Source organism: Oryctolagus cuniculus, chromosome 11, assembly GCF_964237555.1.
Source record: "Oryctolagus cuniculus chromosome 11, mOryCun1.1, whole genome shotgun sequence".
Taxonomy (NCBI): Eukaryota; Metazoa; Chordata; class Mammalia; order Lagomorpha; family Leporidae; genus Oryctolagus; species Oryctolagus cuniculus.
In genome coordinates, this window is record NC_091442.1 from 33,720 (window position 1) to 56,287 (window position 22,568).

A 22,568-nucleotide genomic window follows, 5' to 3' on the forward strand; every position below is an offset into this window, starting at 1 on the left:
AGAGCACACACTTGCGCTACGCTTAAATAATGACAAATACAGAATCCCGTTTGCTGTCATCTGTGCGGGAAACAAAAGAAACTCGAAAGGGAAAAAGAAAACCAAAGTGTCTTTCTCTCCATTGGACCAAGGGGGAAAAATCCCCAAATTATCAAAATTCCTCAGTTACAAAATACTTTTTTTAAAAATTCTATTATTAAAAGAATAAATAACAAAATGTATAAAAAATAACTTGGTTGCATCAAAATTATAACTAGAAGTTATATTGAGATTTTTTTTGTGGCTTATAGTCAAATAGTTATTTTTCCTTTGATTTCACTTAGTTCCCTCTTATGGTGCCCTAATGTGGGGTCGAGTTGAAATAGTATAAAATTAATAAATTAATAAAAATGTTAAATAAATAGCAAACATGAACATATGAGGTTGTGAATATAAATACTTACATCTTGACAAACTTAAACAATTTACAGAATAATTAAACTAAACTACTTTTAATTTCTTCTGGGAAGTGCAATTTCTCTACTTTTAAATACTAACTCAGAATTGCAGTCACGCTTGACTTGGACTCTATTTACACGGCAGGAACATTGTGTTTTTAACACACTGAATTAAAATTTACCTTTCTTCAAATCTGAGCGGATCTAAGAAGTGAAACCGTGGTGGTCTCCCAGTGAGTTTACCCCAACCCCCTCAACACTGTCGACCCTGACCAAGTCCAGCCAGGACCCAGAGAACGCGGCGGCCATCGGTCAGGGGCCTGAGCAGACACCGCTGCTCTGAGGCCTGGCCTGGTGGTCCGGGGCTGCAGCCCAGGAGGAGGCCGTGAGCTGGGGCCACACCGGTCTGCCCCTGCTGCCCCGAGTGCAAGGCTGATGCTGCCACGCTGCCCAGGCTGATGGGAGCAACGATCTGGAAGGCCTACCCCTAACTTTGCCTCTGGAACATGACTTTGTTCCTCTTAACACAAAACTGAATTAAACGAAAACAGAAAACACACATGGGCCTCACTGAGCACAGACACGGGGCCTCGGGCGGTCACCCGTTCCCCCCGACACCCGCCCACTGTGCCCACGGCTGCCCTCCCAGCCTCGACAGACAGAGGAATACTGTGGTTGCCAACTCCGAAACTTCCCTGAGAACCTTGTCCATGAGCTTCACTGGAGACTGCTGGGCTACGCTTTCAGAACACAAAAATAAATGACTTTGTGACACTCAGCGTCCCCATGCGTCTGCGTGGCGAGGTCTCAGCCCCGAGCCCAGCAGGGGCGTCGCGGGGGACCCTGACTTCCAGGCAGCCCTTTGGGTAAACCGTCCAAGGCCGCAAGCTTCCAACTAGGAGTCTGTGAGTTAGGAACCCCCCAGTGAAGAGCAGGAGGAGAGAGGTCGGCGGCGGGGCTGGGCGGCCACCCCTCAGCTGCTCAGACCCGGGGGCCTAGACCTGGATGCCCCTTACGGCCTGCTTGATGCTCTCTAGGAGGTCCTTGTCCTCGGGACTCTGGTAGCACTCCTGGTTGGAGTACATGTCGGTGAGGGTGCTCACATAGGCATCGAAGTTCTGTTCACATATTGGTTCCTGGGGAGTAGAACCAGATCAGCAAGCCCTGTCTATGCAATGGAAACCCACGCAAGCCAACACCAGCCTGCACCAGCCAGGGGCAGCACAGGCAGTCACCCTCATGCCCACACCAGCAGCCACCAGTGTTCTGGTCTGTAGCAAGCCCAGAGACAAACTCATTGCCATCAGAACCAACACTGTTTTGGACCTGAAGCTGGTCAGGAGGGCTATAGCCATGGTGGCCACTACCTGCTGGGCCAGTCAAGCAGAGAGCACTGCCACCAAGGGCACAGGACACCCCACCCCATCCTTCCTGTCCCCAGCTCAGCTCAGAGGCTCAGAGGCAGCTGCCTACCATGTGCGGAAGGCGGATGTTGGCGAGACTTTGGATGAGGGCCTGGCTCAGGCCAGACAGCTCCAGAAACAGGGCTTCATTCTGCTCCTCAATGAGCTTGTTCTCTTCCTCAATGCTCTTCAGGCTTTTCTCCATGGAGCAGATCTGTACCAGAGACAGGGAGCGCTGCCCGCCCGTGGCCTGTCCTCCCAGGAGCACACAGGCCACATCTCCCTTCTGTCCAGGGGAGAGAGCCCTGGAAGTGGGGTTCCTGCCACCAGTGGAGGCTCTGGTAGGGCCCAGGTCCATGGAGGGAGGAGGGAAAGGCAAGGCCCACTGGAAGCAGAGCCTGAACTCAGAGACACCACGAAGGGGACACCGTGAGGGGGTCAGGGGCTGCATATCTGTGCCTCACCTCCCTAGAAGGAGCTGGGCTCAACCTGGCCACCTGCAGCTGAGCTCTTCACTTGGCCACACACCCACAAGATGGGGTCAGCCACACCCACCCGGTGGCTGGTTGGGGTGCCAAGAAACGGCCTCGCAGCTCATCTTCCACAGGCCAAGCACAGGTAAGTCCTCTCACATTCCCACCCGGCCATGAAGAGGCTTTGGGGTCTGAGGAATAGCCCCAGTCTGCCCACATCTTCCAGGAGCCACAAGGCAGGAGCTAAGCTCCCACAGACAAGGTGTGAGATGTGCTTAGACGGGAATGTGGGGTCCCTGTGACAAAGGAGGGAGGAGCGCACACATTGTCCTCATAGGGACCTTCTCAAAGGCAGCTTCCGAGTTCACCCAAAGGGAGGCTGTGGAAAAGGGCTCTGTCTGCATGATGAGCACTGGCAAACCCAGGGAGAGCAGAAGCGCCACCTCAGGGAAGACACTGACACGGGTCTCTGGCACTTGGAGAAGGGGAGGAGCCGGGGCCCTGCCACACCTCTGCCGCTACTGCCTGTGGGCCCGGGAGGACACTGTACCAACTCCCCCTGCCCACTGGGTCGCTGCTGCTTTTATACAGGGTCTTGAGCAGCAAGTGGACAGAGTGAGCCTGTTGGCCAGTGGGGAAAAGAGCAGAGAGACAAGACACATGGTGGCCACAGCCTCCAAGAAGGGGCCTCACCTCGCCGCCTTTCCGTTGTCTCCTCTCCCTGAAGAGGCTCCACCCACGAGCCCTGTGTCCCCAGCCACTCCCTTGTCCTGTAGCTCCCCCTGTCGTCCAGGGCACAGCTGTGTGTGACCACGGCCCCGCACTGCCTGCTTCACTGCAGCCCTCACCCGCAGCAGGGGGTGGGCTGCATTCTCATTCTCAGAAGACTTTCACTGTTTCTTTTCTGATGAGAAACTCTCCTTTTAGGGAAATGGGAGAAAGGCTACACACAGGCTTGCAGAACCTGTAACCCTTTCCCTCTGCGGCAACAGCAGCTCTCACGGACTCTGGCTCCCTGCTGTGTTAAATGCTTTGCCCTAGAAACGCATTGGTTGTACAACAACCGCATGGAGTAGAATCCCAGGATTAGCTCCATGTTACCAACGAGGACCTCAGGGAACAAAGAAGCAAGAGATTTTCCAGCTCCCTCAGCCAGTACATGGTTGTGCTGGGGTGAACCCAGCTCCAGAGCCAGGCTCTGAGGCCCCACTGCAACAGGACAACCAGGAGTAACAAGACTAGGAACACGAACGGGACCACTAACCCCAGCAGGACTGCGCCTCCTGGTGGCACCAATGCCATGGGACGCCACCAAAACCAACAGTCACGTTAAAGCTGCTTGTGACGTCACAAACGCCACCATGTGGGCAGGCGCCAGCTGCCAGTGTGCACCAAGTGCCCCTGTGAGAGGGTGCTGCCCTAACGCACAGGCAGACATTCGGGTTGGGAGGGCAGAGAGCCTGGGATGGGGGTGGTGCCACGCACCTGGGACTGCAGCTGCACCATGGCGGCCTCCATCTCCGAGTTGGACTCGTTCAGGTCTCGGATTTCCTGGTTCAGCTGCTTGATCTCCTCATCATTCTCCAGCACTGCCCCAGGAAGAAACAACGTGGGAGGGCCTCCCGCCTGACTTCTGAGCTCACGACTCTTAGGACCTGAATCCACACTGGGATAGTGCCTTAGCAACTACGAGCAAGTGTTTGTGGTCTGCCCCGTCCTGGGTCAGGGCGGGAAAGGCGCAGTCCCACTGGGAGGACAGAGGTTTTTGCAGACAGTGTTCTGGGGGAAGGAACCACAGCTCTCCACAGACCCACAGACACAGCTCCTGTGCTGCCAGCAGGCTCTTTGACCCCAGTGGCCACCAAAGCCCCAGGTTAGAGGAGGCTCAGGGGTCACACCGTTGGCTCAGGGCAAGGGGTCTGTTTCCAGCATGAATATTCCAGGGGCTCTGCTTCCCTGCACCTCCCACATGCACGATGAGGTGCCAAGCCCTGGCCCCCACCCCGGTCCCCACAATCACAAGCACAGGCGTCCCTGGGAGCACCCTTACCGTCACTGGTTTTGAACTTTGGGCTGAGAGCCTCATCCCCTGAGAGTTTTCCCTTCTTTCCAGCAAAACTTGCTCTGGGACAGCCAGACAAACTGGAAGCAGAAGTCACACATCATTGACTGGCTGTCCAGGGGCACACATGGGCCAAAGGCCTGTCCTGCCTGCCCAGATGACTGCCGAAGGCCTCCCCGTGGTGGGACTGTACGCAGCCCCTGTCTGCCCTGCCCAGGGGAAGTGGCTGCAGCCTGGGCCAGGAAGGTCTCCAAGTGCATGCTGCCTGGCGCTGCCGGCCCCACAAGGTGCTGGGTGTGCATCTAGGCATTGCTCCTGAGGCCCACCCGACACACCGTGAAGCCCTGGCCCCTGAGAGTCCTCGGGAGGCAGCTGTGGCACCATTCATAGAGGACTCCTTGGACATAGAAGCCCCAATAGAGAAGTGCATGAAGATGTGTGGATCAGTGTTCTTCTATTCAGTTCATAAATAAAATCGATTGAGGAAAGACATCCCTGGGAAGCCAAGTGCACCTCCTCTGCCCACATGGCCCAGGGCCCACAGCCTCCTCACTGGCCTTCCCACAGGCTGCAGTTTGCGACCATCCCGCCTACACACGTGGACCCAGTCTCCATTCTCTGCCAGGCGCCTGGCTCACAGTGAAAACTGAGTCTACAGCAGCTGGCAGAACGCTCTGTCTCACTTTCTCCTACCCCTGGCCCTGGCTGCAGCGCCCCCCAGCCTGCTCCTCCAACCTTGCCTAGCACTGGGACTGGTCCCAGCTCCTTTCCTAGGGCACTGGTGTCCACTCACACCCTGGGCATTTGTTTGCTCCCAGTCTGTCCCTCCTACACTGCCCTACACCTTCCACAGGGCAAGGGCTGACTGTCTTTCTGTTCTCTGTTCTACTTCCAAGGCTCAGTGCAAGTGGACTCTCAGCAAATGCTTCTCTTGAATGAACGAGTTAATCTTAGAGGGAGAGGGCCGGCGCCGTGGCTCACTAGGCTAATCCTCCGCCTTGCGGCGCCGGCACACCGGGTTCTAGTCCCGGTTGGGGCGCCGGATTCCGTCCCGGTTGCCCCTCTTCCAGGCCAGCTCTCTGCTGTGCCCAGGGAGTGCAGTGGAGGATGGCCCAGGTGCTTGGGCCCTGCACCCCATGGGAGACCAGGAAAAGCACCTGGCTGCTGGCTCCTGCCATCGGATCAGCGCAGTGCACCCGCTGCAGCGCGCCGGCCGCGGCGGCCATTGGAGGGTGAACCAACGGCAAAGGAAGACCTTTCTCTCTGTCTCTCTCTCTCACTCTGCCTGTCAAAAAAAATAAAATAAAAATAAAAAAATCTTAGAGGGAGAGAAAGAGAGAGCAAGGAAGGGAGGAGGGAGGGAGGGGAAAGGGAGGGAGGGAAGGAGGGGGAAGGAAGAAAGGAGAGTGCAAAAGACAGAGACAGAGAGACTTGACATTGGCCCTAAACCCAGACACAGGGTTTCTGATGGGACCAGGCACTGACCGCTGGGCAGTCACCACAGCTGCCCAGCCCAGACAGGAAGACAGGAAAGGGCCCGGGCAGAGCAGGACCTCCCTTAACACTGGGGCAGGGGTTGGGGCAGAGCCACAGACCAGAGGGCCTGGAGGTGCATAGGTGGTGGAGAGGGTCTGGTCCCTGGATCGCTGCAGGACCTTTGTCTGAGTTCAAAGAAGAGGATCATGGGAGGAGCAGGGCATGAAAGACAGGAGACCGAAGTCCCCAGGGAGCTGGCAGCTGGTTAGAATGGGAGCATCAGGACAGGGCTGTGCTCACTCCTGCAGGGCCCCCATCGGCTGCAGGTGGGAGGCCCGGGGAGAGCAGACAACCCCCGACTCACACCACTGTCCACCCTGACACAGCAGCTGCGGTCCTCGCCCCTGCCCCCATCAGCTGCATGTTTAGGACTTGCTTCTCCCTTGAGACCTGGTCATGCTTAGGCCAGGCTCCCTAACCTGCTGCACGGAGAGCCAGGCTCGTGGGGACAGTTACCTCCGGTGAGTGAGAAAGCTCCCATTGGCGTGGCCAGAGCCATCACAGCCTGGGGTGGGACAGGTGGGCCCCTCATTCTTCAGCGACTTCCAGGAGAATGACGAGCCGTTGAGGGACCCCTCTTTCTGCCGCCGGGCAGCCAGAGGACATCCAGATGCGCTTCGGTGAGAGGCGTATTTGCCGCTGATGTGACCGAGCCCCACACAGCCAGGCACTGGGCACCTGGACACAGAAAGGCCAGGTGAGTACAGGAGCATTGAGGATGAAGAGCCTGGAGAGCCCCGGCTCCAGCCCTGGCCACCAGAGAGCCTCAACCCTGGAGCCCCGGGGAGCAGTTGGGCCTTCCAGATGGACGTGGATTCTAGAGGCTACTTTCCCACTGCCACGTGACCTCACAGTGCACGCCACAGCAGGCCTGCAGACCACAAGAGCAGCCTGCATTCCACAACCTCCCGGCAGAGGCTGGTCCTGTAGAGGCCACAGAACTCTGAGAAAAGGCACAGCTCAGAAACACCGTAACCACGCCAGCCTTGGTTCTGGGTGTACAGGTTTGGAAATAAACACAGTGTGCAACCACAGGACCCGGGGCCAGTCCTGCTGTGGCTGGCTGGCCTCACGAGAAGGGAGTGGTGCATGGGAGGTGGGGAGACAGCCTAAGGTTCTGTATGGGGAACCAGGTCATCCAGGAACCAATGCCTGACCCCGGGCGAGATCCTCAGGCTGCAACTTTTTAGCCTCCTCTCTCCACTCAGTGCCTGCTGGGTGCTGGCTGGCACGTTTCAAGACGGGACAGAGACCCCTGAGGGCATGGGGAAGGCAGGGCAGGGGCCCTCAGGAGGACAGAGGCCACCAGGAGAGGCTTCTGCTGCCTCAGGGGTGGGTGAGGCCTCGGCAGGGAAGGAGCCATCGGCCCACCACCCCCTCACTCCTGGCCACCCCTGAGAGTCAGCCGCCCCAGTTTCCCAGGCACCTTGGCTGGAACCCTGCTTCCTGCTCAGCCCTCTTGACCTCTGTCTTGGCTCTGTTCCCTCCTTGTCCATGCTGCCACCCAACCTCAGGCACTCCCAGGGGGCCACCGAGCCAGCCAGGGTCAAGTCCACCAGAGGCCAGAGCAGAGGCATGGCCAGAGCTCCACGGAGGCTTTGGAAGTTTCACATTCGTGCCCTGCCCTCAACACCTGGGGTCCCCTGGCTGTGGGAGCCCAGAGACACAGTGGCCAGGCACAGCGCAGGCTGAGGTGAGGGTGTGGGAACAGATCGGATGGCCTCATGAGCAGCTCTTCAGGCATTGCACCCGCTGGACCTGGATCCGTTTTCAACCACTTTCTCGCAAAACTCCCCATCAGGAGGGATGGCTGGCATTGCCCGGAGCTGTGTTTACAGGGAGCATCTCAGACTCAGCTTCTTTCTCTCAAGGCCCAGACTTGAATCTTCAGAGCCACCAGGTGGTCACATACGTGGGGCGTGGAGTTGTTGGAGCTCCCACGCTGCCCAGGCACGTGATAGGGCCCAGGGGCCACGTGCTGTGATGGGGACCAGGGGCCGAGGTACGCTTCCTCTGTCAGAGGCCAGTGTGACTGAGGACAGCCTCGGGCCCCCTCTCAGGGAAGTGACCCTCACGCTGGAACCTCTGCAGACTTCCACGACCAGTTACAAAGCTGTGGCCACACCAACAGCAAAAAATTCACTGCAAAGTTTGATGCAACTTGATCCCAAATGGTGCAAACCTGAGACACCAAAGCAGGAACTGTGCTTGGACAGACCATCAAGGTCACGGCTCCTGCTGCTGGCACAGCCCTGAAATCCTGTCCCCAGAAGGCCCGGGGCATCAACTACGGCTTCTACTCCGGGCTGTAGCTGTCATTATCAATGTGCTTAAAGGTTGTGGGGAGCCCACGAAGCGGAGGCCCTAGGGGGTCCCCATCTTGCCAAGGAGCCAACAGGTACCTCACCCATCCTGCAAACATCTTCCAAAGGCACAACCCCACTTGGCTGAGGAATTCTTGTGTTTTTAAAGCAAAGTTGACAGCACATCAGAAAGAGGAAAATCATTCTCCCAGTAACTCTGAAAAACGCCGATCTTGATTTCAATCATCTGCAGCACCCCTTGCAGCAGGGTCCTCGCTAGCCAGTGAGCTCTGTGTTTGGGCCACCACAGGCGACCCCTGGATTCTCCGGAGGAAGACACTCCAGCAGCTGGTGTGCAGCACTCACAACCAACAGCCATGTAGTCTGCATTGTTGGTCTAGAATTCACTGCCCTTTCATTGTAAAACTTAAATTAACAAGATAAACAAGCCTCATCAGACCAAACAGCTGGTGGGGCTGTCCACCTCAGAGGACATGATGCTGGCCAATTAAGGCCATCCTCTGCAGCCAAGCAGCCGCTTGGGCACAGCTGGAGCAAACTCTGAAGAGCCACCAAGTCTCAGGCCAAGTGGCCCCCCTGCAGCATGAGCGTCCAGCTGCCCTGGGCCCAGCAGGTGGCACAGCCCTGCTTCCCGTGGCCTGCTGGGCCCCACCCGGACTGAGCCAGCCCAGGCTCTCTGCTCCCCTGCCAGAGGGGCCTGGCACTCACTTTGCAGGTGCGTAGACGCAGAGCCTCTTTCCAGCCACCTCCCCGACTAAACAGCTGCACCTGAACTTTCCTCCCAGGCAAAGCCATAAACATCCCAAGGCCTCTGAGCACCGGGGGACACCTGCAGCCCAGGGCCCCACATCCAGGTGACCAAGGGTGCAGGCAGTGGGGTGCTCTGCTTTTCCAGCCCCATCAAATACCCAACCTGAGATGTCGAGCACGGGGCCAGGACTAGTGCCCCAGATACGAGAACTTCTGCATAAATGGATAGGTTTGGTGGGAGGAATGTTTTCAATCATGAAACACAGTGAGGAAGCCTGCATGGCCCACGTACTTCATCAGCTCCGGGTCCTCCTTGTCGTCCTTGGTGGGCGCCACCTTGACTCCACTTTTCTTGGCACGAGGGCAGCCCGACAAGCTGGATTAGGAAGAGGAAAAAGCCCCCTTAGTCCCAGAACAGCAGCCTGCCTGGCCGCAAGCTCCACGTCTCCTAGGGAGTGGCTGGGCAGGTCGCGCAATCTGAGGAATGGCATCTGCAGACACAGAGCCTCTCTGGGGGAGCAGTCAGCAGTGGGGGGTGCTAGCGTGAGCCCAGACTCTGACCCTGCATGGACTCATCTTCCTGCGGAGGGCACCCTAATCAGGTTCCGGAAACATGAGCAATTCAGATGACAGAGACAGAAACAGGCTCAAGATGTTGGCAACATTAGCGTCTTGCTCGGGACTCTGGAAGCCGCCCCTGCCCGCCCAGGGCCCCAGGACGCGGCAGGCTCACCTCCGGTGTGAAGCATAGTTCCCTGTAATGTGGCCAGAGCCATCACAGCCAGGCGTGGGGCACCTGTGGAGAGAAGTGCAGCTGGGACCATGGCCATGAACATGTTCAGCCCCTGCCCAGGGTCCTGGGACGCTCCAGAGGGAAGGCCTCTGGACTCAGCCCTCCAGTGAGCCCTCCCCACCTTCCCCAGCCTGGGGTCTTTCAAAAACCTCCTTAAGCACCTTCCACAGAGAAGTGTTACCAGAGCATGCCCACACCTGCCCACTGCTAGCAGTGGGGGTCTCTGGTGCTGCCCGCAGTTTCTCCAAGTGGGTTCAGGAAGAATGAGAAGACAGCAGCCAGGGGGCCCAGCTCTGCACCCCAGTACCATGCCTGGGAATTGTGGCTGGGCTACTGGGACCATTTTATCCAAAGGAGACAATGCACTCCCAACTTCGCCTTCTGCAGGGTTCTAGGCTGGACTGGAAAAATCTGGAACACCTTTGAGCCCTAACTTGAGACCATGCGCCCTTGGGTGGTGGCAGGCAGCCAAGCACAGAGTGGCTCTGTGGAGCACCTGCCACTCCAGGCCAGGCCCATGTTTGCTGAGTGCAGAATTCATGTATCTGGGGTCTTTGGCAGGGGAGACGGTGCCAGCAGGTTAAGGAGGGGAGACACAAAAGCCCACTTAGTACATCCAAAAATGTTTGATAAACTCAAAGTGATAAAATTGCACTTTAATTTTATCTGCATGGATTTTCTTAAATCACTTTTTTCCAAATTCCACTGAAGGCAAACATAAGCTCCTGCTGGTGCCTGGGTGAGGAGCAAAGATGACCTGATTCTGTCCCAACCCTCTGTTGTGCCTGCTGCTCTGCACCAGTCAAGAGCTGGTCAGGTATGTCAGCCCACGGCTGGCAGACCATAGCACGGGGGTGACCAGGCCCGGGGACACCTTGCTGTGCTGTGACCCTGGCCGTTCAACCAGCATCCACGGCATCTGCAGTCTCCTCATTCGGAGGACAGAAGCCGACTCAGCCTGGCATCCCAAGGCTGTCATGCACAGCAGGGCAGGCCCACCTCCTGGCCTCTGGCCCCTGAGGCACTGTCCTGTGCAGCTCAGCTCCCCTCATCCCTGCCCTGTGGCTTCCACATCGGATGCCTTGCTGGCTTGTCAGATGGCTGACCTGTCAAATCATTTTCCAGTCTTCATGGACTGTGCTGTGGGCAATAGGCCCTTCTGCTTGAGGACATGTCGCCATCATAGTGGCCAAGTCCACAGAGCTAAAGATGGTGGACTCCTCCTTCCTGGGTGGACAGCTGCTCAGGTAGGCTCCTACTCCTGTCCCAACATCAAGAAAGCACCTGTCGGCCAGCGCCGTGGCTCAATAGGCTAATCCTCCACCTTGCGGCGCCGGCACACCGGGTTCTAGTCCCGGTCGGGGCGCCGGATTCTGTCCCGGTTGCCCCTCTTCCAAGCCAGCTCTCTGCTATGGCCCAGGAGTGCAGTGGAGGATGGCCCAAGTGCTTGGGCCCTGCACCCACATGGGAGACCAGGAGAAGCACCTGGCTCCTGCCTTCGGATCAGTGTGGTGCACCAGCCGCAGCGCACCGGCCGCGGCGGCCATTGGAGGGTGAACCAACAGCTAAGGAAGACCTTTCTCTCTGTCTCTCTCTCTCTCTCACTGTCCACTCTGCCTGTCAAAAATAAATAAATAAATAAAAATAAATTAAAAAAAAAGCACCTGGCAAAGCTCAGGTCCAGCACTGAGTGTGCTGGCCAGTCAGGTAGCCAGGGTGGCCCACCCAGCCCTGATGGCCATAAACTCGGCCCTAGGCCATGAACGACACCAGCTGGGGGCACAGATACACTCAGCTGTGGGTGAGTCTCAGGTGTGGGCCGCCCCACAGGACTGACAGGTGTCTGACACATGGTGCGGCCGTCCTGTGCTCCTCACCAAGGTCTGACATGGGGACAGGGAGGATATTTTACCTGGTCAGAGAAGCAGCTACGTCAGCTAGTGCTCACGGCCCCACAAACCCACAGGCTCAGCTGCAGGAACCCAGAGCCACCTCTGCCCCTCCCATCACCCACTTCTGTGCACCTTGTCTGAACAGGAGGAAGAATCCCGTCTGAAGGCTGTGCTCTGCCTCAGGGGTACCTGTGTCCCCGAACAGTGTGCAACCGTACCCCAGCTCCCATAGGCATAGTGAGCAGAGCGGCCTGAGGCAGCTGTGTCCCTGCAGCCCCTTGTCAGCCCTGGCTCCAGATCTGCCGCTGTGTGGCTAAGCAGGAGCAGACCAGTGTGGGCCCCACAGACAGGAGAGAGAGGGAGACAGGGCGTGTTGGCACCCCCAGGAATGTGGGTCCAGCCTCTGGTCTGAGGTGACTTCCCTGGAACGGCCCTGGCTGACCCAACCTTGCTGAGGCTGAGGTGTGGTCCCTGTCCACGCCAGGAATACTTCTTGTTGCTGTTTCTAAACAGGCTTGGGGTAAAGTCCATCCCAGGCTCTGACCCCACAGACGGCCTGGAACCAGGTCTTGCCAAGCGGGGTCTGGAGGGACAGAAAGGACACTGGTGACATCACCAGCTCTAACCCTGCTCTGGCCTGTAAGCTGGAAAGCCACAAACACTAGCCATAGTTTAGAAAGAGAGCAGAGTTGGGAAATAAAATTGGAAAAAAGAATAAAAGGAAGACGGCGGGTCGGGGCGGGGGGCCTGTGGCTACAGGACCCAGCCTTTCAGTGCTGGGCTTCCAGGGCCTGGCACAGAGCAGAGTGAACATGGGGGCACGTGTGTGACTCTGCCGTGCTGATCTGAAAGCTGAGAACCGGCAGGCAGAGCCCTGCCCCAGCCCGGCTGGGTGTGGCTGAAGGCTGGACATGGGGACCCACAAAGCCTCCACGGAGGGACAGAGTCGAGGCCACCGGGGCAGATTGAGAGATTTCTGTCCTGCCCCAAACCAGCGGCCAGCTCCTCACCTTAGAGGCACCAATGTCCCAGCTCTGTGCGGCCCCCAGGTGGTGCCAGGGAGCCTTGGCTTGGACTCAACACAGAGGCCCACGGGGGAGGGACAGCCCTGCGGAGGGGCAAACTGAGGGAGTAGAGAGGGAGCTCCTTCCTCCAAGGCCCTGCCTCTGGTGCCCAGGGCTGCATGGGCTGCGACGCCACAGCTCTCAGCTGAAGGCACGGAGACCACAGGCAGTGACAGTCGCCGACTCCAGCCCCAATAGGACACTGAGACCTGGAAACCTCTGGGTGCCTGCACCTCGTTTGTGCCGCTGTCAAGCAGGCTGGCTGGCGCCCTGCCATGGGTTAGGGCAGGGAAGTACAGAAGCACAAGCAGAAAAGCGGGATGTGGGGACAGAGCAGCACGAGCAGAGGCGAGGCGGGTCTGGGGGGCACTGGGATGGGGGCAGAGGCTGCAGGAGAGGGGAGGGCAAAGGGCCTCCTCTGTCGCCTTCAGCACCCGCTTCGTTCAGCCAGAGCCACACAGCCAGGGCCACGGACTGGCCACAGCCCACCCAGGGCTGTTCTCCAGTCTCTAGGGCAGTGGAAAAGGGGCCTGCGGAGAGGCTGCGCAGAGGCGGGGGGCAGAGCCGTGCAGGAGCTGCAGCAGCCCTGGCCCCAGCCCTGCCCTGGAGAGAGACAGGCAGCAGTGCTCAGAGAGGGGACGCAGGCAGCTGCCCCAGCAAGCAGAATCGGCCCTTCCCAGGCCCTGCCCCTCGGCCGGTCCTGGGGGCGGGGCCTTGGAGAAGGCCGATTAGGCGAGCCTCATGAAGAGACAGGAGGTCGGGGAGCGCAAACATACTTGAGGTCAGCAGAGTGGGCAGCCATGAGGTTTCTGAGGCTCTTGTCAGCAAGAGGGCAACCAGAGAGGCTGAAAGAGAAGAGACGGACATCGGGGTGAGCCAAAGAGGGGAGCAGAGGAGGAAGGAGGAACACCCACCACAAGGCTCCGGGCCAGGCCGGACCCGAGCGGGGCACGAACCTGCGGTGGGAGGCATAGTTCCCGGTGATGTGGCCGCTGCCGTCACAGCCGGGGGTGGGGCAGCTGGACAAAGGAAAGAGAGAGTCAGAACAGAGGTCGTCGGACACCGCAGGCTTGCCCAGGCCTGGCTGAGGGTCAGGGCCCCTCCCCACAGCCCTTGCCTCTCTGAGCACAAGTCTCTCCCTCACAGTTAACTCCAGGAAAAAGGAACCAAATTACAGTTGAACTTGCGGTCAGGACAGCTCTGCGCTGTAGGTGCACGTATGTGTGCCTGTGAACACGCATGAAGGGCAAGGCCTCCCTTCCACAGCCCCTGAAGCAGCAAGTCCTCCCCCAAAGGATGAGGTCCCAGACCAGAGCCCAGCCACAGCTGTCCCAGGGGAGGGCAGCCACAGGTGGAGGAGACCAACGGGACTGACCCCGAGCGCAGGTGATGCTGTGGTCCCCTAGAAAAAGTGGGGGCCAGCGGCATGTAGTGATGGCTGACTTGGTCTGCCTGTTCAACCACCTCAACCTCAAGGGCCACTGCAGGCCCCCAGGCATTGAGCCCAGGCAGAAGGCTCCTGGCTGCGGCCCTGGGGAGAGCGCCCTGCCCCCGGGACCCCTGAGGCTTCTCCCCGGGCAGGCCACTTCCTTCTCCTTGGCCCTGCCCCTGCTCTGCTGTCAGCTCTGAGGGATAGCCAGTGGCTGCTCCCTGCTCCCAAGCATGTTTAGAAGGTTGAGTCAATCCCGCCATGGCACCGAGATCACTGGACAGCCCCATCTCCTGGCCCAGCAGCCAGACCAGGGCAGGGAGGCAGGGGATGGGGTGAGGACCAGGACCCGCTCCTTCCCACCCCAGGGCGGCAGCGACTTACGTGAGCAGCTCCTTCTTTATGTCCTTGGAGAGGAACTTCAGCTTAAAGTTGGTCAGGGTGACGTCCCCGGGGTACTTCCGCTCCTCGAGAGTCTCTTCGGACACTTCCTGGTCATCTGCTTCAGAAGAAGCAAAAGAATGGGCTGCTGGCTCTGACTGCAAAAGACCAGCAGGGAGGTGTTTTAGCCAGAGGTGGGGAGGCCCGGGCGCCCAAGCAAGTGGGCGGGGAGGGACCCTAGGTGGCATCCACACAGGCCTCTCCTGGAGCCTTCTATTTGCTGGACAAGGGAAGAAGACTCAGATCCCCACTCCACGAGACACAGAACACAACCCCCAAGGGGCTGGGGGCCTGGCAAGCCAGCTGCCAACCGCAGCCCTTGGCGCTCAGGACAGAGCTGAGTGGACAGTAGGTAGCAAATGAGCTGGTAAAGTGCCACAAAGATGTGACAGCACGAGAGTCAGACAGGCACCTACAGACGCTTCCAGCCAAACACTGTGCCTGCATGGCACCCCACCACATGGGGGCGCTGCACTGTGTAGGCACGGGTAAGGAGGCCGGGCTCCTCCACCAGCTCCCACCCCAGGGCTGCTGTGCCCATGCAGTGTGTCCCTAGAAAGCTGTTCCGCCTCCTGGGGCCCAGGCACTGCACTTTTCAGGGGAGGTAACAGCCACCTCGCGGTTTCTGGGGGACCCTTCAGTGCACATCCCCCTGCAGCAAGAGAACTGCATGACCAGCAGCCGTGTCGTTATGATGGGCAAACAGGCTTGGGGAAGTCCCCAGAAGACACAAGGGGCACTTTAAAAGCTTTGTGGAAAAACAGAATTAAAAGATGGTGCATTTCTAACATCCAAGCATAGCTTTCTTCAGAACACATACTGTGCCCCAACTTCAGCGGTGCATACACACAAATGCAAAAGTGCTTTGCACCAGAATTAAGTTATCATTCAACTGCATCTCTCCAGAGACTGGGAGGTGCTCCCGTATTTCACGGAGACTGCAGGTCCCAGAACAGAGGACGCGGTTTCCCCAGTATGGGGCAGGCACGACACCAGAGGCCTGGACCACCTGGGGGCAACAAGGAGGGGCTACTGCTGGGTGGGGAATGGTGGATGAAGGGGGCAAGTCAAGGAAGAACGAGGATCTCTGTGCAGAGCTGAAGGCAGGCCTGATGGGAGGTGTTTCTGGGGGTAGCCTGTGCCAAGGCGGGTCTGGCGGGCAGTGTTCCTGGGGGTAGCCTGTGCCAAGGCGGGTCTGGCGGGCAGTGTTCTTGGGGGTAGCCAGTGGCAAGGTGGGTCTGATGGGATGGTGTTCCTGGGGGTAGCCAGTGCCAAGGCGGGTCTGGCGGGCAGTGTTCCTGGGGGTAGCCTGTGCTAAGGCGGGTCTGGCGGGCAGTGTTCCTGGGGGTAGCTGGTGTGAAGGCAGGTCTGACGGGAGGTGTTCCTGGGGGTAGCCAGTGGCAAGGCGGGTCTGATGGACGGTGTTCCTGGGGGTAGCCTGTGCCAAGGCGGGTCTGATGGGAGGGTATTCCCGGGGGTAGCCAGTGCCAAGGTGGGTCTGGCAGGAGGTGTTCCTGGGGGTAGCCTGTGCCAAGGCGGGTCTGGCGGGAGGTGTTCCTGGGGGTAGCCTGTGCCAAGGCGGGTCTGATGGGAGGTGTTCCTGGGGGTAGCCTGTGCCAAGGCGGGTCTGATGGGAGGTGTTCCTGGGGGTAGCTGATGTGAAGGCAGGTCTGACGGGAGGTGTTCCTGGGGGTAGCCTGTGTCAAGGTGGGTCTGAGGGGGGAATGTTCCTGGGGGTAGCGCGTGCCTAGAAGATGTATGAGAGAAGTGGAAGAGTTTGGGAGCAAGCCAAGGCCTCGGTCTACAGAGTGAACGGAGGAATGACAGGCTTCAGTGGGGGGACCCTGGGTCCTCTGAGATCCAGGCCACATCCCAGACAGCAGGTTTGCTCCTGAGAGGCCCAATCAGAGGCTCAGAGGGTGTGTTCACAGAGAGGAGGCAGAGCTTTGGGGAAATCAGCACAGCGCGGAGTCAAGGGCAGGCAGGGAAGGGACCCACTCCTCTAGGAGCCGTGTCCACGGCCGAGGCCCACGTGTGGGGCAGGAAATGGATCAGACAGCTTAGTCCTGGGGGTGAGAGGCAAACATTACATTTCTAGGCCTGCCCAGGAACACACTCCTGCCTCAGACAGGACTCCCACCCACCACAGGTACACCTGCTTCTCTGCTCAGGGCTCAGACTGGGACGGCCCCTCTTTTGGGGCCAATGCTAGGGCCCAGGCTGCTCCTTTGCGAGAGCAGGTGAGCCTGAGACCCAGATGAGGCCAGTGTGAGGGTCAGGTGAGAGAGCTTGGCTCCCCCATCCCCACCCTCCACAGGGGCCTGGTCCCACGGTCCCCATCCTCTTTGGGCAGGAAGGAGGGGGGTCCAGTTCTGCTTCCACTACAGGAACCTCAAGAGAGGGAGGGGAGGGAAGAGGGAGCCCCCCACTACCACACAAACACATGTGCCACTGGTGTCACCCTCGGAGATGGACTTGCTCTTCAGGACAAAGCTCCTGGTAGCACAGCCCAAATCAGCCCTGCAGAGTGGACAACAGACAAGTGACACCCACTGCCTCGTAGACCACAGATCCACCACCACATCAGTCCTCTCTGGTCAGGGCACCAGGTGTGCTGTGCAGGCTGGAGGCATGCTCACCAGACCAAGGAGATGGCTCCCGTGGGGTTTGTCCATGCCCCAGCGCCACTGTCCACCACAGCCCACAGAGGTCAGACCACCTCGCCGGTAGTGGACAAGGGTGCCACTGACTGGGGGTGGGAGGTGGAGACCTGGGTGGAGAGGGGGGACCCCGAGGCTGTGCTAGGAACCCGCAGTTACAGCAGCCCCCAGGCGGGCCAGCCACAGCTGCCTGAATGCTCACTCGGCCCCTGGGGAACCTACCTCCTCCTGCTCTTCCTCTCGCAGGCGACTGGGTTTGGTATAGTCCAATGGCCTGTCCCACTCATCCTGTCGGGAGGCCTGACTGGACTGGGGTGAGGTCATGGAGCTGCTGGGGGCACTGGCGCTGCCCTGGCGCTGGGAGACATCGGGAGACTTGACGCCGGGGCTGCTGCAGCTGCTGCTGCTGCTGGGGAAAGCGTTTTCTCGTCTGCGGTGTTTGTGCATGCTCAAGTCCAGGGTCCCGTTTTCGTCCACCTCGATGTCCACGGACTGCAAAGGGGAAAGTGTGCTGGAGAGGGCAGCCGTCCTCCACGGCACGCTTTAGTCAGGTGAGGCGGGGCCCAGAGCACCGGTTCTCATGGAGAGAAGGGGGCAAGCCACGCAGACGGCACCAAGAGGAGAGGGCCCCACTCCTGCCAGCACACGGCACAGGCCTCCCAGCCTCCCCGCCTCCCCAGGGCACAGAAGCCAGTGCCCCAAGACAGTAAGTGTGGGTAAGACAGGTCCTCAGGCCAAATGAGCAGGTAACCACCAGGCAGCAGGGGACCCCGGAACAAGGGCCCCTCACAGCACTCAGTGCTCCGGGGAGAACAGAGGAACGAGACTGGCCAGCTCACACAGGGTCTCTGGGTGGCACCCACCTTGCTGGGCAGATCCTGTGGCTTCGTGCTGAGGTTCTCGGGCATCTCCCAGCAGCGGGTGGAGAGGTTCAGGATGGCGGTGGCCGCCATGTGTGCAGCCTCAGCATCGTGTGAGTAGTCGAAGCCTGTGGAAGAGTTTGAAGTGCTCCTCACATAACTACTGGAGGGGCTGTGGCTGGGGGAGGAGGCCTTTGGGAAGGGTTTGGCTGCAAAAGGAACAACACCAGGCTGATGTACAACTCGAACAGAGGTGGCGGCAGCAGACACAGTAGGGGCTCAGGGGCTGGCAGGGCCCAGGGCTTGGCCACACCCGGGCAGGCTGAGTGCCGAGGGGACAGTCTCAGTTCTGGCCTGACCAAGTTTTGGCAGAGAGAAGGAAACCCAGCAGGCCCTGTCAGCAAATGCTCCCTGAGAGACTGAAGGTGGAGTGAATGGGCTGAATATGTGCAATATCCCTCAAGTAGCAAAGCTGTCAGGTCATCTCAAAGGGGCCTCATTTAGGCTGACTTTGGTGTCTCCAGTAATAAAGTAGCATCATGGTTCAAAGAAACACAACACAGGCTTAAAATTTTATCTTCTGTAGTTCTGCATGAGTGATATTCTGAGCGCCCAAATATCATGGGTGTGTTCCAGAAAGATCTACATGTGTGGAAAGAGCTCCCCTCTCCACCAGCACCACGCACTTCCCTGTCCACGCAGGTGTGTGCGCCTGACGATTGCAACCAGGAGGCAGAGAAGCTTGCCCGCCGGCTGGAACCGCACCCGACACGGCCACGCGTGGAGGCTGGCAGCACCCATCAGGGACGCCAGCTCCCTTTCACGTGCGTTTCCAAGGCTAATGGGCTTGCAACCCACAAATTAGTGCAGTGAGTGGCAAGAAGACAGGAAGGGCTGTTCCCAGAGACGTGCGGGAATGACTTTTATCAATCCAGTCACCCAGAAAGTGTGTTGCTAATGTCTCAAATAACCCTTGGTATCCAGCAAACGGTCCGCAGGCAGGAAAGACAACAGCTTCCCATCAGGGACCCTCCTGGAGGCAGAGCACTGGGGTTGAACTGGTGCATTACGATGTTGGACTAAGGCGCTCCCCAGGGTAGGTCACTGCCAGTGTCTCCAGAGAGGCAGACACCTCAAGGATCTGAGTCTCTGACTTCAGCAATAGTTAGAAGACATCAGGGTTCACAGTGGGCAGGGGTGAGGAGCAGCACTCAAGGGGCAGCTCAGGCATCAGACCTACACCTGGGCCCTCCCTGCTGGCTCCTGCAGAGAGCCCCTCCTCCACTGCCCTCCCAGGAGAAATGAGCGCGCTCTTCCCAACTCACATTGAAAGGCTTTGGGTGAGGTTTCGCTGGTCTGAATCTTTGGGGCAAGCACGCGTTTGCCAAAAACCTGAGCATCGAAACTTGCGTAGTCAAAGGTAACCTTGGAGAATTTCTCCAGCTCCTTGGCCAAGTTGGCTCTGGGTGTGGCAGGGGCCACACTGGGCCGGTAGCTCCCATATGGAGGGACTTCCAGCTGCTTCACGAAGCACATGGGCCTGGGAGCAGGACAGAACGGAGAACCCGTGAGGCTGGGGCCCAGGACCCTGGTCAGGCAGGGCCCCCTCAGAGCCCAGTGAGAGGGGACCCAGGAACACATACCACCCCCACATCCTGCAACTAACCCTTAGAATCCACCTCCCAGGGAAGCCCTGTGATCTGTGTGAGGGGCCTTGAGCTAGCAGCATCCACCTGGTGGAGGGACAGCCAGAGCCGCTCCCTGGACGTCTGAGCAGCAGGCGGCAAACAGCTCAGCTCCAGTGGGTGTGAGCTTGCAGGAAACCAACAGGAACACAGTCCAGGACAGCAGCCCACCACTCCCCAGCAGAGTCTACCAACAGGGAGGGGGCTGGGTTCTTCCCAGGGAAGGTGGAAGCCAGCTTTCACTCAGGCAGGGACCTGGCCTTTGCTGTTCTCTCCTTAAAGTCAGTGGAGAAGGTCCCCAAGGGACAGCTGCACGAGTCAGCAATGGGTGTGAAAAGGCCACTGCAGACTCGGTCCATTGTACCCAAAGCTCCCGGAAGAGTTCAGGATGATGGGACAAGGACAAGGACAGGGGGAAGGCAGGTGGTGGAGGCTGGTGACCACACTGGGTGCAGAGGGGCTCCATGTCAGCTGAGAGAGGATGAGAGAGCACCCCTGGCTCTTTGCTCCTGTCGGGACCAAGCGATGACTGCAGTGGCCAACAGAACTCAGAAGGTGATGAGGATCCCCATGGTAGTGGCCTGAGAACCAGAGCCAGGCATCTAACACTGCCAGGCTACCCCTACCAGCGCTGGACCCCGTCCAGCAGTGCTTGGAGATCACAGGTGCAAGGCTGCAGGTGCCGCCAGCAGAGGAGACACCAGTCCTCACGCCGGCACGGCTTTCTGAGGCTGCCTCAGCCAGTGCCCCAGCCAGGACCTACCGGCTTCATGTGGTGCACACCGTGCAAGGCCTCCCCCATGTCCCAGGGCACAACAGAGCCCCACCTTGGCCCTGGCCACTGTCGCTGGTGTTGGGCGAGGGCTCTCTGAGGCCGGGGAGGACAGAGCTTGCATCAACCTCCTGAGAGAGGCTTCCGCCTGCTGTCCAGCTTTCCCAGGTGAGCAAACAGGCTGGAGACCCAGGGGCTCCCCAGAAGAGCCAGAACCCCTTCCCTGGACTTGCCGGGCTTCGCAGCTGGGTGCAATCTGGCCTTTCACCAGAGACCGAGGTCAAGGATCAGTCAGCAGCAGACAGGAAGCAGGGAGGAAAGACACTGCTTGGAGCCACCAGAGGGCAGCAGCGGGGAGAGGCTGGCGCACACACAGGCCTGCAGCACGCAACTGCACAGGAGGCCACGCATATCCCTGTCCCAGTAGCCTCCCAGGAGCCCCGGAGTGGCCAGACCATGCCAAGGTCGTCCGGCGGGGCTCTGCCAAGTGTGTGTCAGGGAAAGCAGGAGCAGTCGACCAGCCCTTGAGAGGAGGTGGCCAGCAGAAGGCCTAGCTGCTGTCCTTGCCCAGGCCAGCCAGGGATGGGCCTTGCTTGCTTGCTTGCTTGGGGAGATGGAGGTGGAACAGGGATCCACGAATGGGGAAGGGGAGATGTCCACTTCCGCAGAGAAAGGAGGAGCAGGGCTCTGCTGAGTGAGGACAGTGGCTGGAGAAGGGAGCAAGAGGGACCATGGGCACCTCACGGTCCAGGGACTCAGCCCCCCTGGGTAGAGAACAGGGAAGAGCGGCCTTGGCCAAGTGCCTGAGCCTCTGGCCTTATTTGTGACACTTGCTTCCCAGAGTCAGGTGGGTGGAGAGGATACTTGGCAGATGCATGCTCAGGGCTCCAGAAGGCCCCTTAACTGATGAGAGCTGTGTGTGTGTGCACACGCGTGTGCAAAGGCTTCCATGTAGGCACAGACACAACAAAGCATGTTAACATGCACACGCACGCAGACACCTCAGAGGCCTCCAAGGAGGCTGCCCTCTGGGGGAAAGGCCTGAACCCAGACCTGAGCTTGGCCTGGAGGGTCTCTCCCAGGACAGCAATGGAGAGAGGCAGGACAGCCAGCAACTCTGGCTCCTGGCGTCTCCACCGGTGAACCTCTGAGTTATCTCAGACACTCCTGGGGGAGCCCCTCGGCAGGCAGGGTCAGCTGCCAGTGCACTGACTGAGGTCCTGACTGCGGCCAATGGCAGCCCCTGCCCTGTGAAAATGGATGTGTCGCAGGTGCACCTGTGCCCACTCACATGCGCAGCCTGGGAGAGACCAAAAGCCCCTTCAGTTCAATGGCTCATCGCACTCACCTGAGGATCCGATCAGAATTGGAGCTGCTCTTGGAAGGGTCTCCTGTGTGTGGCTGCTGCTTCTCATGGGATTTGGCTAATTTTTCAGCAGCAGCGATGGGACACCCAGACAAACTAGAGGAAGGACAAAAATCACATCTGAGCCCCCTCTCCAGGCAGCCCAGGGCCAGGAACAAGCTGCTGTTCCCGTGGGATGGGTGCTCGCATGCTCTGTGCTCCGCCCTCAAAGCGCAAGCTGCTCAGGCACCTTCCGCTTGGGGAAATCTGAAGCCACACGCGATGAGTCTCAAGCTCAGGGCAAAGAAGCCTCCTCCGCAGGGGCCTGGGTGACCCACTTGTTGCCCTGCCCATCCCCCCAGCTCCCGGGGCTGACTCTGGAACCACCTGGCTCTTGTTCTGCTGGGGCTTCCCCCAGACCACAGCCCAGGGGCAGCTTCACCTCAGAGCTCAGAGCCAAAGTCAACTCAAGCGCCAGCCCCAGGCTGCCGGGAGAAGTGATGTCATCACATCACTCAATTTGGCCTCTTTTCAAATGAAGTGACCTCAAAAGCTCTGGCGTCCTTTCAGCTGAGCATGTGCCCTGAGGCCACGGCCACCCATGGTGCTCTGGGGGCAGCTGACAGTGTGGCCCAGGGCATG

The 22,568-nt window shown here is 59.0% G+C and overlaps 1 protein-coding gene across 4 annotated transcripts in view; it reads right to left on the minus strand.

The window, feature by feature from the left end:
- Positions 1-22,568, minus strand: part of MYT1 (myelin transcription factor 1) — a gene marked incomplete at its 3' end in the record, with an annotated part of 56,884 nt that continues 34,316 nt past the window's right edge. For 2 of the 4 annotated variants that reach the window (XM_051829052.2, XM_051829051.2), the window contains 14 exon segments: positions 1-1,573; positions 1,911-2,054; positions 3,799-3,902; positions 4,364-4,455; positions 6,368-6,589; positions 9,278-9,361; positions 9,719-9,781; positions 13,511-13,579; positions 13,691-13,753; positions 14,548-14,702; positions 17,487-17,756; positions 18,128-18,333; positions 19,450-19,664; positions 21,930-22,043. In XM_051829052.2, the coding sequence (XP_051685012.1) occupies positions 1,433-1,573; positions 1,911-2,054; positions 3,799-3,902; positions 4,364-4,455; positions 6,368-6,589; positions 9,278-9,361; positions 9,719-9,781; positions 13,511-13,579; positions 13,691-13,753; positions 14,548-14,702; positions 17,487-17,756; positions 18,128-18,333; positions 19,450-19,664; positions 21,930-22,043 (1,942 nt within the window). 4 annotated transcript variants of the gene reach the window in all.